This window comes from Argopecten irradians, chromosome 12, assembly GCF_041381155.1.
Source record: "Argopecten irradians isolate NY chromosome 12, Ai_NY, whole genome shotgun sequence".
Taxonomy (NCBI): domain Eukaryota; kingdom Metazoa; phylum Mollusca; class Bivalvia; order Pectinida; family Pectinidae; genus Argopecten; species Argopecten irradians.
This window is the reverse complement of record NC_091145.1, coordinates 42213783-42230865: the sequence shown is the minus strand read 5'-3', so window position 1 is coordinate 42230865 and position 17083 is coordinate 42213783. Positions and strand designations below refer to the sequence as shown.

Here is a 17083-nt window from a genome sequence, read left to right as displayed (position 1 = left end):
TTGATTGGCTCACGAGGACGCACAGACTCAGTAGCAACCAAAATGGAGGACGGGAATGGAACTTCCGAAACTTTTGTTTGCAAACTTGTAGCGTTTGGGTAGTTCTTGTGTTGAAAGTTAAGCATCGATGAGGAAATAACAAAACAATTGATCATTGAAAATGTTTGGTGCATATAAAAAACTATCCTAGATTGTACGTGAGGCGATTAGGAAAAACAACATTCTAAAAAGACACTTCGGCCATTTTTGTGTGTTTTCAATCCGAAGTGGGCAAAGAAGAAAAAGTAGAAAATGTGACCGTGACTAACTTTGTCAGTTTAAGATGAAATTTCTTAAGTGTGTCAACTTCATTTGGAATCATTTAATATGTGCACGAAAATGACAAAAATACTTGTCAAAACACCCAGGAATATTCCCGAATTCCAGGATTTCTCCCTCTGGATTTTAGATAGGCATACATAAAACACAAGCAGTGGCATCATGTTTAAAAATGAGTACCAGGTAATCACATGCCCTTAAACTATTTTCATGTTAAAATTGTAAAGTGGGATTAGGCTGGGTCTGGTTGCTACGTTTTAAAGTTATAGGGCTGCTACATTTTCTCCTCACCTACATTTATATATAATTACTGTAGATATATACTACTGCATTTATAAAACACTTAAATTATATTAACAGTACACTGTATATATCCTAGCAACAGGAATAGGAAAACTTATTATAGCATAGCATATTAAAATCCCAACTACCCCCTAAGAGGGCACTAACAAACTAATAATAGTCGTCTCCCACATGCGCTGTAAATAATGCCTTTCTTTGTATAGTTAAATAACCTTGATGTCCATATACCACAGCCCTGTGGCTGGTTCTCCTAATAGAGGAGGGATCTACTACTACTACAGACTGTGCTTATGGTATTGTGAATCACAGTTAAGCAACAGTGAGCGCATGCTCAGCCTACTCTTAGATGGGTGACAATTGATTTGGGCTCCGGCCACGGCATGTTACATTTGGTGGTAGTGAACGGGCCTGGCATCCTGTAGAGTGCCCTCAGACAGCATGTGAAACACAATGTTTCTGGTACTAGTTGGTGACTGAGGTTCTAGTCATGAAGCGGCACCGCTATAACAACAGCAGGGACAGTTGTGTGTGCTGATGATGCCAGGTTGAACCCAGGAAAGCTTTGGGATGAAGCTTGTCGACATGGGGAACCTGGGTAATGTGACGATGCATGGATATATATGGGCATTTCAGCTGAATAGTCCTTCAGCTAGCCTTTGTGGCTGTGCAGATGATTGTCGATATTGTATATCATAGTTAAGCAACGGTGAGTGCGGCCTACTCTTGGTTAGGTGACCCCTTGTTGGTTCGGGCCCTGACCTCGGCACATTAAAATATAGCTTGAAAGCGCGTAGCGGATTCTCACAAAATGGTCAATTAAAATGGTCAACTGCAATGGTCAATTACAATGGTCTATTAAAATGGTCAATTGCATAAAATTAGACTAACAGTCATCATAGTAAAATGTCACTTTTCACATGCTGTATGATAAAAAGCAAACGAGGATAAGTTCTTGATCACAATCTTCAGTGTATTTGAAAAAGAGAACTAACTTAACTGGAATTTAGTAGAATTTAGAATGCAATGCTATTGCAATTGTAGTAAACTATCGCAATAGAGCTTCCCCGTAAAAATTGCAATAGTCACTCCTAGTAATACCACAGCCTCACAAAACATACGATTCACACATGCCACATATTACATGCAGATATATCAGTAGAGGAGAAAATGTTGCAGCCAGACCTGGGACCTCTGAATAATAGCCAAATGCTCTAATGCTGAGCTACCTGGTCACTGATGATCGAGCAAGTCCAATATGCCCCTACACTACCTCTTTTTTCATAGTCTTCGCCCTGGAAGACATGCGAGATCCTTATATCACTACTAGTACTGTGCGTATTTAAGTTGGGCGCCAGTTTTGTACCAGGAGAGGAGAAAATGTAGTGGCCAAATCGGGATTCGAACCTGGGACCTCCGAATACTAACTGAATGCTCTACTGAGCTACACCTGCATGGTTACCGATAATCAATGCAGTCCAGTCCTGCTACACTGGATGGGAAACCTGAGAATGTTGTCCTAAAATTACTATAGCCATTGATAGGGTATTAAGCCTAACCAAGCAACCTACATTCTATTCTACATGTTGATAATGACATTCATTTTTCATAAGTTCGTAATTTGATTCCATTTATTGATATTACAACTTTATTAACATCATGCATACCATTATAAAACATGCTAGCATAGAATCCATCATAATTCACAAACACAACCAATTGTTTATACAGTTATCATCTTACATACACGAGTATACAGTTTCCATTGTGTGTATATATAGGATCTTAAATGAGTGTTCATTTCATATGAGATTTTATGAAATGAGTCTTAAGAAGTTTTTAGTTTTGTGAGCCTCGGCAAGCAAAAGTTAAAACTTCGAGACGAGTTTCATAAAATCTAATAAGAAATGAATACTCATAAAGATACTTTTTATCACACAGCTACAAAAACTTACACTTCAAAGAATCTTATGTCAAAATGTATTGCTGAAATCCTGCAGAGGCTGCCATTTTGTTCCGTTGTCCTTCGAGATCCTGACGTCACGTCAGTTTTCCTGACATCATTTTATTGTTTCTGTGTTGACATCACAATGAATTTTCAGCCAATGAAAATCGCTCCAGGTCATATTACACTAGTGACATATGCAAAAAATTTATTACACAGTTAAAATCACTGGATATTAGGCAGATTAGGTGATTGATAGTAAAACAATGAGAAGTATTGATTTTGGTGGTAGCTTAGATCTAGACAATAGTGTAACATATATATTACATTAATAATGGATTGCAAATTTGTTGTTGTTAGCTGTGTTGTATAATACTAATGCCGGGCTTGAGTTTATGTAATTAGATAGTTGTTATACAGCATGATTTTTCTTTTTCAGGGTGGACCATATTTTGAAATCCTTACCTTACAAGGAAAGGAGTCCTCTGCTCATTGGAAATTCAGCGGTGGTGTTAAGAAGGTACAATGTTTATCCTGAAGTAAGGAAAGGATTGATTCTCATTACAAACTCCATCAGTGTATCTGTAATTGGCACCATTTAATAATTTGTATGGTTCTTGTGTCGGGACATGATACAAAACTATTTTTTGACAATGTGTAAAGATGACTTGTTATTAATTGTTTGGATCTACTGATCTGTTACAGGTGTTTGATAAAGAAGTAAAAAGTTATATCTATAGCTTAGAGGGCACAACATCTACCACCAAAGTGCACTTCCCAAAGGACCAGTCACAAGCAGGTAGGCCAACCTCATATGGTGTGTCTTAAGATTCCAGAGAGTAATTCTTATTGGCTAGTCAGGCTAGTAACATCCCCAGTATTCTAGGAGTTACTATCACTGTCATATTATCCACACCTGCGATATTTCACAGCAAAACTGAAGGCAGTTCAGGAGAAAAAACTGACCAATTACAGGCCTGCAGAGACTTCCTTTGAAGATTACACAAAGCATCATCCTACATCAAAGCCACACAGTCAACCATAGTATTCTGTTATTGGATTCTTTTGATGTACATCAAAGGACTTAACTAGTCAACCATAATATACTGTTATTGGATTCTTTCAATCAAAGGACTAAACTATACCTGCTCATCTTTTGTCGCAAACAGAGCCTTCAGTTTTGCTGTGAAATAAGGGGTGCATTTGACAACAGGGTTAGTTATCCTTTGAGTATTGAGGATGGATTAGGAAATAAAACGTTTTCTAAATAGTGTAGTGGAAGAATGGCAAAATAAAACAATGTCTTTATATCTTTTGGCAAATAATGATATTTTTGTGAAGATAATTTGTGGAAGTGACTGCTAATGTAAAGAATGTACCTGTTAAAACAAATAACAATGTACCTAGGTAGTTATCAGTTTCCTAAAGTCGTGTTGCATACCATCTAACTTTGATATGTGGATGTGTTGATCTTATAGACATTTCTGTTGTATTTTATTTAGTTCCACTTATACAGCGTTACCTAGTGATACAGCTTCATCTTGCAAAGGGCCAGGACCTTTCCATAGAACTAGGGTAAGTCTGCATAGGGCTATACATATTTCCTCTGTAGGGGGACCATTCTCTCTCTGTAGGGGGACCTTCATTACCAGGGTAGCTCTATACAAATATCCTCTGAAGGAGACCATATGCTCTCTGAAGGGGGCCTTTTCCTTATGAGGGTAGGCCTATACCTCTGTAGGGGGCCCTTTCCTTATGAGGGTAGGCCTATACCTCAGTAGGGGGCCCTTTCCTTATGAGTGTAGGCCTATACCTCTATAGGGGGACCTTTCCTTATGAGGGTAGGCCTATACCTCTGTAGGGGGCCCTTTCCTTAAGAGGGTAGGCCTATACCTCTGTAGGGGGCCCTTTTCTTATGAGGGTAGGCCTATACCTCTGTAGGGGGCCCTTTCCTTATGAGGGTAGGCCTATACCTCTGTAGGGGGCCTTTTCCTTATGAGGGTAGGCCTATACCTCTGTAGGGGGACCTTTCCTTAAGAGGGTAGGCCTATACCTCTGTAGGGGGCCCTTTTCTTATGAGGGTAGGCCTATACCTCTGTAGGGGGACCTTTCCTTAAGAGGGTAGGCCTATACCTCTGTAGGGGGACCTTTCCTTAAGAGGGTAGGCCTATACCTCTGTAGGGGGCCCTTTTCTTATGAGGGTAGGCCTATACCTCTGTAGGGGGACCTTTCCTTAAGAGGGTAGGCCTATACCTCTGTAGGTGGACCTTTCCTTATGAGGGTAGGCCTATACCTCTGTAGGGGGCCCTTTCCTTAAGAGGGTAGGCCTATACCTCTGTAGGGGGCCTTTTCCTTATGAGGGTAGGCCGATACCTCTGTAGGGGGCCCTTTCCTTATGAGGGTAGGCCTATACCTCTGTAGGGGGCCCTTTCCTTATGAGGGTAGGCCTATACCTCTGTAGGTCGACCTTTCCTTATGAGGGAAGGCCTATACCTCTGTAGGGGGCCTTTCCTTATGAGGGTAGGCCTATACCTCTGTAGGGGGACCTTTCCTTATGAGGGTAGGCCTATACCTCAGTAGGGGACCTTTCCTTATGAGGGTAGGTCTATACCTCTGTAGGAAGCCCTTTCCTGATGAGGGTAGGTCTACACCTCTGTAGAGGGGCCATTCCTTACGAGGGTAGGCCTATACCTCTGTAGGGGGAACTTTACTAATGAGGGTAGGTCTATACCTCTGTAGGGGGACCTTTCCTTATGAGGTTAGGCCGATACCTCTGTAGGGGGCCCTTTCTTTATGAGGGTAGGTCTATACCTCTGTTGGGGACCTTTTCTTATGAGGATAGGTCTATACCTCTGTAGGAGGCCCTTTCCTTATGAGGGTAGGTCTACACCTCTGTAGAGGGGCCATTCCTTACGAGGGTAGGCCTATACCTCTTTAGGGGGACCTTTCCTAATGAGGGTAGGTCTATACCTCTGTAGGGGGACCTTTCCTTATGAGAGGAGGCCTATAGATCTGTAGGGGACCATTCCTTATGAGGGTAGACCAATACCTCTGTAGGGGGACCTTTCCTTATGAGGGTAGGTCTATACCTCTGTAGGGGGACCTTTCCTTATGAGGGTAGGTCTATAGATCTGTAGGGGACCATTCCTTATGAGAGTAAGCCTATACCTCTGTTTGGGGCACTTTCCTTATTATTTTTATTTCTATAATTTTTTTAATATTTTATTGCTTGTTTTTTTTAATGATTTAGTCCCTTTAAGATTACCAATATGGTTCAATGCCCAAGCTAAGGTAGATAACTCTACTGTGTACTACCAGACCTGGTTTGATAGAGGTATTAGATATCTGTATATGGTTGACAAAGATAACAATTGTTTTTACATGTATGAATTAGAGTTTATAATTTTTGATCGCCATACATGCGATACTATGGTCTGAGAACCTCTATGATGACTTTGTTTACTTCCCATTTCCAAGTTGTTCTCACAGAACAATGTTTCAATCCTTTTATACCAATTACATTTGAACTAATAAGAACAAAAAAGGTTGTAGTGACATGTATAATATTTTTATTTCAAGAATTAATTTATGCAACTAGATATGTTGAAAAATGGTCAAACATACTAGGTTGTAAAGTGAAAACTTGCAAAATGTTACTCTGAGTACAGCAAAGGATGTTTACTCTAAGGTGGTTCCAGTATAGAATATTGGCAACTAATGGTTTTTTAGACAACCCATTATGTACTTTCTGTAAGCAAAAGTAGGAAACCACATTATATATATTCTATGAATGTGAGCATGTCGATAGGTTATGCAGCAGAAATGAAAACTGGATATTCTTGAAAACATCTGTGTATATCAACTTTTGAAAACATGAAATTCTATTTGGCAAATGCGGTAAACAATACCAAGCACAAAACACTGTAATGCTGATCTTAAGTGGGGTTTATTACTTAAGTGGGGTTTATTATCTAATCTGGCTAAAGATTAATAATATGTGAATATAAATACTATTTTTTTTACATAGAGAAATTTTATACAAATACATTGTAGAGACACTACAAATGTAATCCAGTATTTTCATTACAAAAATGTCATATTCTAAAAAAATTGATGAATGCAGGTGACTGAAACCAAGGCATTCAAAATAAACTAAATACTGTAAGTGGGAAACTGACAATGAAAGAGATATTTCTTTTGTATTTGTCTTTATTTAATGTGAAAAAAATCTAATAAAAATGTGTTTCAAGTGAAAAAATCTCTTTGTTGTTACAGAGTGTCTGACTTAGGAAACAACAAAAGAAGATTACTTTTTTCTACAGCACAGAAGGAGACCCAAGTGACTCCACTCCATGCTAAGGTTCCTCTCACCATCCTCAAAAGGAGTATTGTAAGATATCATGTGACTTGATCTTGTCCATAAATGGCATCATCATGATTGTAAAATGTTTAAGATAATTAACTCATTGCTGCAGACTCTTAATTGAATGTAAATTATTTTTTATCCCCCGCCCAACGAAGTTGGCGGGGGATATACAAATGGGTTCCGTCAGTCCGTCTGTCTGTCCGTCCGTACGAATGGTTTCCGGAGCATAAACCCAAAAACCAGTAGAGATATTTCCACGAAACTTCATACGCATATTGGTCTTATGGTCTAGTAGTGCCTTTTGCTATTTTTAGGTTTTCATTTTTTGCATTTCTTCCGTAACCATGGAAACATTGCTGAAAATGGCAGATTTTTGTACCAGGTTCGTTTCCGGAGCATAATTCTAAAACCAGAAGAGATATTTCCATGAAACTTCATAGACACATTGGTCTTATGGTCTAGTAGTGCCTTTTGCTATTTTAAGGTTTTCACTTTTTGCACTTTTTTCTGTAACCATGGAAACATTGCTGAAAATGGCAGATTTTTGTGTAAGAATCGTTTCCGGAGCACAACTCTAAAACCAGCAGAGATATTTCCACGAAACTTCATAGACACATTGTTCTTATGGTCTAGTAGTGCCTTTTGCTATTTTTAGGTTTTCACTTTTTGTGCTTTTCTGTAACCATAGAAACATTGCTGAAAATATCATATTTTTGTAGCAGGTTCATTTCTGGAGCATAACTCTAAAACCAGCAGAGATATTTCCACGAAACTTCATAGACACATTCTTTTTATGGTCTAGTAGTACCTTTTGCTATTTTTAGGTTTTCATTTTTTGTACTTTTTCCGTTACCATGGAAACATTGCTGAAAATATCATGGTAAATGGTAAATGTTACTTTGCAAAACTCCACCCATCTTTGTGTATATAGTCTAATATAAATGTCAAGGCTGTATACCTGATTCAACAATTGCAGCCTTGCTCTACTTGAATTATACTCCATCCTTCTTTAGCTCAACTTCCTTTTTCCTGTTTTTTTTTCCATACACATAAGTCTCCACAATCAAACTTACTTCAGCTTTGATATCTCCATTGGCGGGGGATCTGAATGACTATGTCCTTGTTGCCCATATATATACATCAAAATGGATTATTTGTAAACAGACCTAAAAATGTATCTGAAATAGCATTGTACGTGTATTTTGGTGTCCCTTGTGAATTTACTGTCACAGTGACTCTACATATGTGTAGATATGGTGTCCCTTGTGAATTTACTGTCGCAGTGACTCAACATATGTGTAGATATGGTGTCCCTTGTGAATTTACTGTTACAGTGACTCTACATATGTATAGATATGGTGTCCCTTGTGAATTTACTGTTACAGTGACTCTACATATGTGTAGATATGGTGTCCCTTGTGAGTTATACTTTGAGTTTACTGTCGCAGTGACTCTACATATGTATAGATATGGTGTCCCTTGTGAATTTACTGTCGCAGTGACTCAACATATGTATAGATATGGTGTCCCTTGTGAGTTATACTTTTAGTTTACTATATGGTGTCCCTTGTGAGTTATACTTTTAGTTTACTGTCGCAGTGACTCCTCTACATATGTATAGATATGGTGTCCCTTGTGAATTTACTGTCGCAGTGACTCAACATATGTATAGATATGGTGTCCCTTGTGAGTTATACTTTTAGTTTACTGTCGCAGTGACTCTACATATGTATAGATATGGTGTCCCTTGTGAATTTACTGTCGCAGTGACTCTACATATGTGTAGATATGGTGTCCCTTGTGAGTTATACTTTTAGTTTACTGTCGCAGTGACTCTACATATATATAGATATGGTGTCCCTTGTGAATTTACTGTCGCAGTGACTCTACATATGTATAGATATGGTGTCCCTTGTGAATTTACTGTCGCAGTGACTCTACATATGTGTAGATATGGTGTCCCTTGTGAGTTAGACTTTTAGTTTACTGTTACAGTGGCTCAACATGTGTATAGATATGGTATCCCTTGTGAGTGAGACATGGCGAGGTCAGACCTATAAGGCAACACAAAGTATCACAGTGTCAGCCAACTGTAAACTACGGAGGATTTTTACTATGAAGATTCAGCCCCCTGACACAGCTGGGGATGAAGGTTTGTTATTATGTCTTTAGTAGCAATTATGCCAGGTGAAAACATCAACAGATTAATCAATGTTTTTCTATTCATTGAAAACTAGTTTGGCAATTATGGAAACTGGAAAATGGTAAATTCAACATGACGCGCTAGTGCGCATCATTGAACTTTGAAAAGTTCAATGCTTATAACGTATGTATGATGTCAGAGTCTTCCTAATATCTCCCCAATATAATATATTGTTTGTATCTGGCCTTCAAGTCTCCCCAATATAATGTATTGTTCTTTTGACAAAAGAAATGTATGGTTGCCCTCCAAGTAACTCCGGAGAACTGGACCAGATCCCAAAGTCCTGTCAAGTAACTCTGGAGAACTGGACCAGATCCCAAAGTCCTGTCAACTGGCCAGTGATGTACAGCAGATAACACAGGTATAGTAGGCCTTTACACTAGCTCTTCTGTCTAGTGAAATCATCATCATATATTTCAAAACCTTTAGATACTCTTTTGTGTCAGGATATGTTATGGTACATCACTTACAGTAAACCAGATCTCTTACATTTGAACATCCCTTACACCATTCTTCCTTTTCCGTCCCTCTTAACCATCTCCCAACCCCTCTTTACCCCCAAATTCCTATTCTTCCACATCCTAACCCCAACTCTTCTCTTTAACCATCTCCCAACCCCTCTTTACCCCCAAATTACTATTCTCCCACATCCTTACCCCATCTCCTCTCTTTAACCATCTCCCAACCCCTCTTTACCCACAAATTACTATTCTCCCATATCCTAACCCCTGCTCCTCTCTTTACCGATCTCCCAACCCCTCTTTACCCAAAATTACTATTCTCCCACATCCTAACCCCTGCTCCTCTCTTTACCGATCTCCCAACCCCTCTTTACCCAAAATTACTATTCTCCCACATCCTAACCCCATCTCCTCTCTTTAACCATCTCCCAACCCCTCTTTACCACTAAATTACTATTCTCCCACATCCTTACCCCATCTCCTCTCTCTAACCATCTCCCAACCCCTCTTTACCCACAAATTACTATTCTGGCACATCCTTACCCCATCTCCTCTCTTTAACCATCTCCCAACCCCTCTTTACCCAAAATCACTATTCTTCCATATCCTAACCCCAACTCCTCTCTTTAACCATCTCCCAACCCCTCTTTACCCCCAAATTACTATTCTCCCATATCCTAACCCCTGCTCCTCCCTTTACCCATCTCCCAACCCCTCTTTACCCCCAAATTACTATTCTTCCACATCCTAACCCCAACTCCTCTCTTTAACCATCTTCCAACCCCTCTTTACCCCCAAATTCCTATTCTCCCACATCCTAACCCCATCTCCTCTCTTTAACCATCTCCTAAACCCTCTTTACCCACAAATTACTATTCTTCCACATCCTAACCCCAACTCCTCTCTTTAACCATCTCCCAACCCCTCTTTACCCCCAAATTCCTATTCTCCCACATCCTAACCCCATCTCCTCTCTTTAACCATCTCCTAAACCCTCTTTACCCACAAATTACTATTCTTCCACATCCTAACCCCAACTCCTCTCTTTAACCATCTTCCAACCCCTCTTTACCCCCAAATTCCTATTCTCCCCACATCCTAACCCCATCTCCTCTCTTTAACCATCTCCTAAACCCTCTTTACCCACAAATTACTATTCTTCCACATCCTAACCCCATCTCCTCTCTTTAACCATCTCCCAACCCCTCTTTACCACTAAATTACTATTCTCCCACATCCTACCCCATCTCCTCTCTCTAACCATCTCCCAACCCCTCTTTACCCCTAAATTACTATTCTGGCACATTCTTACCCCATCTCCTCTCTTTAACCATCTCCCAACCCCTCTTTACCCCCAAATTACTATTCTCCCACATCCTAACCCCAACTCCTCTCTTTAACCATCTCCCAACCCCTCTTTACCCCCAAATTACTATTCTTCCACATCCTAACCCCAACTCCTCTCTTTAACCATCTCCCAACCCCTCTTTACCCCCAAATTACTATTCTCCCACATCCTTACCCCATCTCCTCTCTTTAACCATCTCCCAACCCCTCTTTACCCCCAAATTACTATTCTCCCACATCCTTACCCCATCTCCTCTCTTTAACCATCTCCCAACCCCTCTTTACCCCCAAATTACTATTCTCCCACATCCTAACCCCTGCTCCTCTCTTTACCCATCTCCCAACCCCTCTTTACCCCCAAATTACTATTCCTCCACATTCTAACCCCATCTCCTCTTTTTAACCATCTCCCAACCCCTCTTTACCCTCAAATTACTATTCTCCCACATCCTTACCCCATCTCCTTTCTTAAACCATCTCCCAACCCCTTTTTACCCTCAAATTACTTTTCTCCCACATCCTTACCCCAACTCCTCTCTTTAACCATCTCCCAACCCTCTTTACCCCCAAATTACTATTCTCCCACATCCTTACCCCAACTCCTCTCTTTAACCATCTTCCAACCCCTCTTTACCCCCAAATTACTATTCTTCCACATCTCTTTCCTTTAGCTTATAGCCAGTCCTGTATCACTCCGAAGCCCCCATTCTCTATGTTTCGTAAGGATAGTGTAAAATTGACACTGTGACAATATATGTCTTTGTTAAACTGAAACAATTTAACAGTAATCATTATTATTTTCAGCTTCTGACTTTGACTAAGATCCGACACGGTGAGAGATTACGAGGTGGTAGTGGAGATGTAAATCGAGCATCGGCAACCTTAGAACTAGGTATAGCAATTCTCTTCAAAAATCTTTATATGTTTAAATTGTAATCATTAAAAATTTGTTTTGAAATTTGGCAGTGAGCATATCTATATTTGACAGTTTATATGGATGCAAAATAAACATTAGGTAAAATCTTTGTATCATCATTTATTTTTATCAACATTTATTTAGATTTAAATGCCAGTGGGCGCCGGACATCCCTTAATGATTCCTATCATATTGCGTTTGGCTCCAAGGTCCCAGGAGGGAAATCTACCAGTCAGAACACAAGTCGGAAATCAGCTCAGGTAAGGAGCAGTAAATCTACCAGTCAGAATACAAGTCAGAAATCAGCACAGGTAAGGGGCAGTAAATCTACCAGTCAGAATACAAGTCAGAAATCAGCACAGGTAAGGGGCAGTAAATCTACCAGTCACAATACAAGTAAGAAATCAGCACAGGTAAGGGGCAGTATATCTACCAGTCAGACAAGTAGGAAATCGTTACAGGTAAGGGACAGTTAGTCCACTAGTCAGAATACAAGTCAGAAATCAGCACAGATAAGGGGCAGTATATCTACCAGTCAGACAAGTAGGAAATCGGCACAGGTAAGGGACAGTTAGTCCACTAGTCAGAATACAAGTCAGAAATCAGCACAGATAAGGGGCAGTATATCTACCAGTCAGAATACAAGTCAGAAATTAGCTCAGGTAAGGGACAGTAAATCTACCAGTTAGAATAAAAGTCAGAAATCAGCTCATGTAAGGGGCAGTATATCTACCAGTCAGACAAGTAGGAAATTGCCACAGATAAGGGGCAGTATATCTACAAGTCGAATACAAGTCAGAAATCAGCTCATGTAAGGGGCAGTATATATACCAGTCAGAATAAAAGTCAGAAATCGGCACAGATAAGGGGCAGTAAATCTACCAGTCAGACAAGTAGGAAATCATCACAGATAAGGGGCAGTAAATCTACCAGTCAGAATACAAGTCAGAAATCAGCACAGGTAAAGGGGCAGTAAATCTACCAGTCAGAATACAAGTCAGAAATCGGCACAGATAAGGGACAGTAAATCTACCAGTCAGACAAGTAGGAAATCATCACAGGTAAGGGGCAGTATATCTATCAGTTAGAATACAAGTCAGAAATCAGCACAGGTAAGGGGCAGTAAATCTACCAGTCAGACAAGTAGGAAATCAGCACAGATAAGGGACAGTAAACCTACCAGTCAGAATACAAGTCAGAAATCAGCACAGGTAAGGGGCAATATATCTTCCAGTCAGACAAGTATGAAATCATCACAGATAAGGGGCAGTAAATCTACCAGTCAGAATACAAGTCAGAAATCAGCACAGGTAAGGGGCAATATATCTACCAGTCAGACAAGTATGAAATCATCACAGGTAAGGGGCAGTAAATCTACCAGTCAGAATACAAGTCAGAAATCAGCACAGGCAAGGGGCAATATATCTACCAGTCAGACAAGTATGAAATCATCACAGATAAGGGGCAGTAAATCTACCAGTCAGAATACAAGTCAGAAATCAGCACAGGTAAGGGGCAGTAAATCTACCAGTCAGAATACAAGTCAGAAATCGGCACAGGTAAGGGGCAATATATCTACCAGTCAGACAAGTAGGAAATCATCACAGATAAGAGACAGTAAATCTACCAGTCAGACAAGTAGGAAATCGGCACAGGTAAGGGGCAGTAAATCTACCAGTAAGACAAGTAGGAAATCGGCACAGATAAGGGACAGTAAATCTACCAGTAAGACAAGTAGGAAATCGGCACAGATAAGGGGCAGTAAATCTACCAGTTAGAATACAAGTCAGAAATCGGCACAGATAAGGGGCAGTAAATCTACCAGTAAGACAAGTAGGAAATTGGCACAGATAAGGGGCAGTAAATCTACCAGTCAGAATACAAGTCAGAAATCAGCACAGGTAATGGGCAGTAAATCTACCAGTCAGACAAGTAGGAAATAGGCACAGATAAGGGGCAGTAAATCTACCAGTCAGACAAGTAGGAAATCGGCACAGATAAGGGGCAGTAAATCTACCAGTAAGACAAGTAAGAAATCGGCACAGATAAGGGGCAGTAAATCTACCAGTCAGACAAGTAGGAAATCATCACAGGTAAGGGGCAGTATATCTACCAGTCAGACAAGTAGGAAATTGGCACAGATAAGGGGCAGTATATCTACCAGTCAGACAAGTAGGAAATTGGCACAGATAAGGGGCAGTAAATCTACCAGTCAGAATACAAGTCAGAAATCAGCACAGGTAAGGGGCAGTAAATCTACCAGTCAGACAAGTAGGAAATCGGCACAGATAAGGGGCAGTATATCTACCAGTCAGAATACAAGTCAGAAATCGGCACAGATAAGGGGCATTAAATCTACCAGTAAGACAAGTAGGAAATCATCACAGATAGGGGACAGTAAATCTACCAGTCAGACAAGTAGGAAATTGGCACAGATAAGGGGCAGTAAATTTACCAGTCAGAATACAAGTCAGAAATCAGCACAGATAAGGGGCAGTATATCTACCAGACAGACAAGTAGGAAATCGGCACAGGTAAGGGACAGTAAATCTACCAGTCAGACAAGTAGGATATCATCACAGATAAGGGGCAGTAAATCTACCAGTAAGACAAGTCAGAAATCATCACAGATAAGGGGCAGTAAATCTACCAGTCAGAATACAAGTCAGAAATCATCACAGGTAAGGGGCAGTATATCTACCAGTCAGACAAGTAGGAAATCAGCACAGATAAGGGACAGTAAATCTACCAGTAAGACAAGTAAGAAATCGGCACAGGTAAGGGACAGTCCACACTAGTCAGAATACAAGTCAGAAATCATCACAGGTAAGGGGCAGTAAATCTACCAGTCAGACAAGTAGGAAATCGGCACAGATAAGGGGCAGTATATCTACCAGTCGGAATACAAGTCAGAAATCAGCACAGGTAAGGGGCAGTAAATCTACCAGTCAGAATACAAGTCAGAAATCATCACAAATAAGGGGCAGTAAATCTACCAGTCAGAATACAAGTCAGAAATCATCACAGGTAAGGGGCAGTATATCTACCAGTAAGACAAGTAGGAAATCGTTACAGGTAAGGGACAGTTAGTCCACTAGTCAGAATACAAGTCAGAAATCAGCACAGATAAGGGGCAGTAAATCTACCAGTCAGACAAGTAGGAAATCATCACAGGTAAGGGGCAGTATATCTACCAGTCAGACAAGTAGGAAATTGGCACAGATAAGGGGCAGTATATCTACCAGTCAGACAAGTAGGAAATTGGCACAGATAAGGGGCAGTAAATCTACCAGTCAGAATACAAGTCAGAAATCAGCACAGGTAAGGGGCAGTAAATCTACCAGTCAGACAAGTAGGAAATCGGCACAGATAAGGGGCAGTATATCTACCAGTCAGAATACAAGTCAGAAATCGGCACAGATAAGGGGCATTAAATCTACCAGTAAGACAAGTAGGAAATCATCACAGATAGGGGACAGTAAATCTACCAGTCAGACAAGTAGGAAATTGGCACAGATAAGGGGCAGTAAATTTACCAGTCAGAATACAAGTCAGAAATCAGCACAGATAAGGGGCAGTATATCTACCAGACAGACAAGTAGGAAATCGGCACAGGTAAGGGGCAGTAAATCTACCAGTCAGACAAGTAGGATATCATCACAGATAAGGGGCAGTAAATCTACCAGTAACACAAGTCAGAAATCATCACAGATAAGGGGCAGTAAATCTACCAGTCAGAATACAAGTCAGAAATCATCACAGGTAAGGGGCAGTATATCTACCAGTCAGACAAGTAGGAAATCAGCACAGATAAGGGACAGTAAATCTACCAGTAAGACAAGTAAGAAATCGGCACAGGTAAGGGACAGTCCACTAGTCAGAATACAAGTCAGAAATCATCACAGGTAAGGGGCAGTAAATCTACCAGTCAGACAAGTAGGAAATCGGCACAGATAAGGGGCAGTATATCTACCAGTCGGAATACAAGTCAGAAATCAGCACAGGTAAGGGGCAGTAAATCTACCAGTCAGAATACAAGTCAGAAATCATCACAAATAAGGGGCAGTAAATCTACCAGTCAGAATACAAGTCAGAAATCATCACAGGTAAGGGGCAGTATATCTACCAGTCAGACAAGTAGGAAATCGTTACAGGTAAGGGACAGTTAGTCCACTAGTCAGAATACAAGTCAGAAATCAGCACAGGTAAGGGGCAATAAATCTACCAGTCAGACAAGTATGAAATCGGCACAGATAAGGGGCAGTATATCTACCAGTCAGAATACAAGTCAGAAATTAGCACAGGTAAGGGACAGTAAATCTACCAGTCAGACAGGTATGAAATCGGCACAGATAAGGGGCAGTATATCTACCAGTCAGACAAGTAGGAAATCATCACAGATAAGGGGCAGTATATCTACCAGTAAGACAAGTAGGAAATCGGCACAGATAAGGGACAGTATATCTACCAGTCAGAATACAAGTCAGAAATCAGCTCAGGTAAGGGACAGTATATCTACCAATCAGGATACAAGTCAGAAATTAGCTCAGGTAAGGGGCAGTATATCTACCAGTCAGAATACAAGTCAGAAATCAGCTCAGGTAAGGGACAGTAAATCTACCAGTCAGAATACAAGTCAGAAATCAGCACAGGTAAGGGGCATTAAATCTACCAGTAAGACAAGTAGGAAATCGTTACAGGTGAGGGACAGTTAGTCCACTAGTCAGAAAACAAGTCAGAAATCGGCACAGATAAGGGGCAGTAAATCTACCAGTAAGACAAGTAGGAAATCGGCACAGATAAGGGGCAGTAAATCTACCAGTAAGACAAGTAGGAAATCGGCACAGATAAGGGGCAGTAAATCTACCAGTCAGAATACAAGTCAGAAATCGGCACAGATAAGGGGCAGTAAATCTACCAGTAAGACAAATAGGAAATCATCACAGATAAGGGGCAGTAAATCTACCAGTCAGAATACAAGTCAGAAATCATCACAGATAAGGGGCAGTATATCTACCAGTAAGACAAGTAGGAAATCGTTACAGGTAAGGGACAGTTAGTCCACTAGTCAGAATACAAGTCAGAAATCAGCACAGATAAGGGGCAGTATATCTACCAGTAAGACAAGTAGGAAATCGGCACAGATAAGGGACAGTATATCTACCAGTCAGAATACAAGTCAGAAATCAGCTCAGGTAAGGGACAGTATATCTACCAATCAGGATAC

General features: G+C 40.4%; 1 protein-coding gene across 2 annotated transcripts in view; it reads left to right on the top strand.

Annotated features, from left to right (window-relative positions):
- Positions 1–35: 35 nt before the first annotated feature.
- Positions 36–17083, top strand: part of LOC138335898 (protein CFAP20DC-like) — a 34506-nt gene continuing 17458 nt past the window's right edge. The window contains exons 1-10 of one of the 2 annotated variants that reach the window (XM_069285081.1): positions 36–501; positions 3003–3083; positions 3269–3362; positions 4066–4138; positions 6839–6953; positions 8925–9081; positions 9361–9388; positions 9430–9493; positions 11745–11832; positions 12001–12116. In XM_069285081.1, the coding sequence (XP_069141182.1) occupies positions 481–501; positions 3003–3083; positions 3269–3362; positions 4066–4138; positions 6839–6953; positions 8925–9081; positions 9361–9388; positions 9430–9493; positions 11745–11832; positions 12001–12116 (837 nt within the window). In that variant the 5' untranslated portion in view covers positions 36–480. The other variant, XM_069285080.1, reaches the window with a different exon arrangement.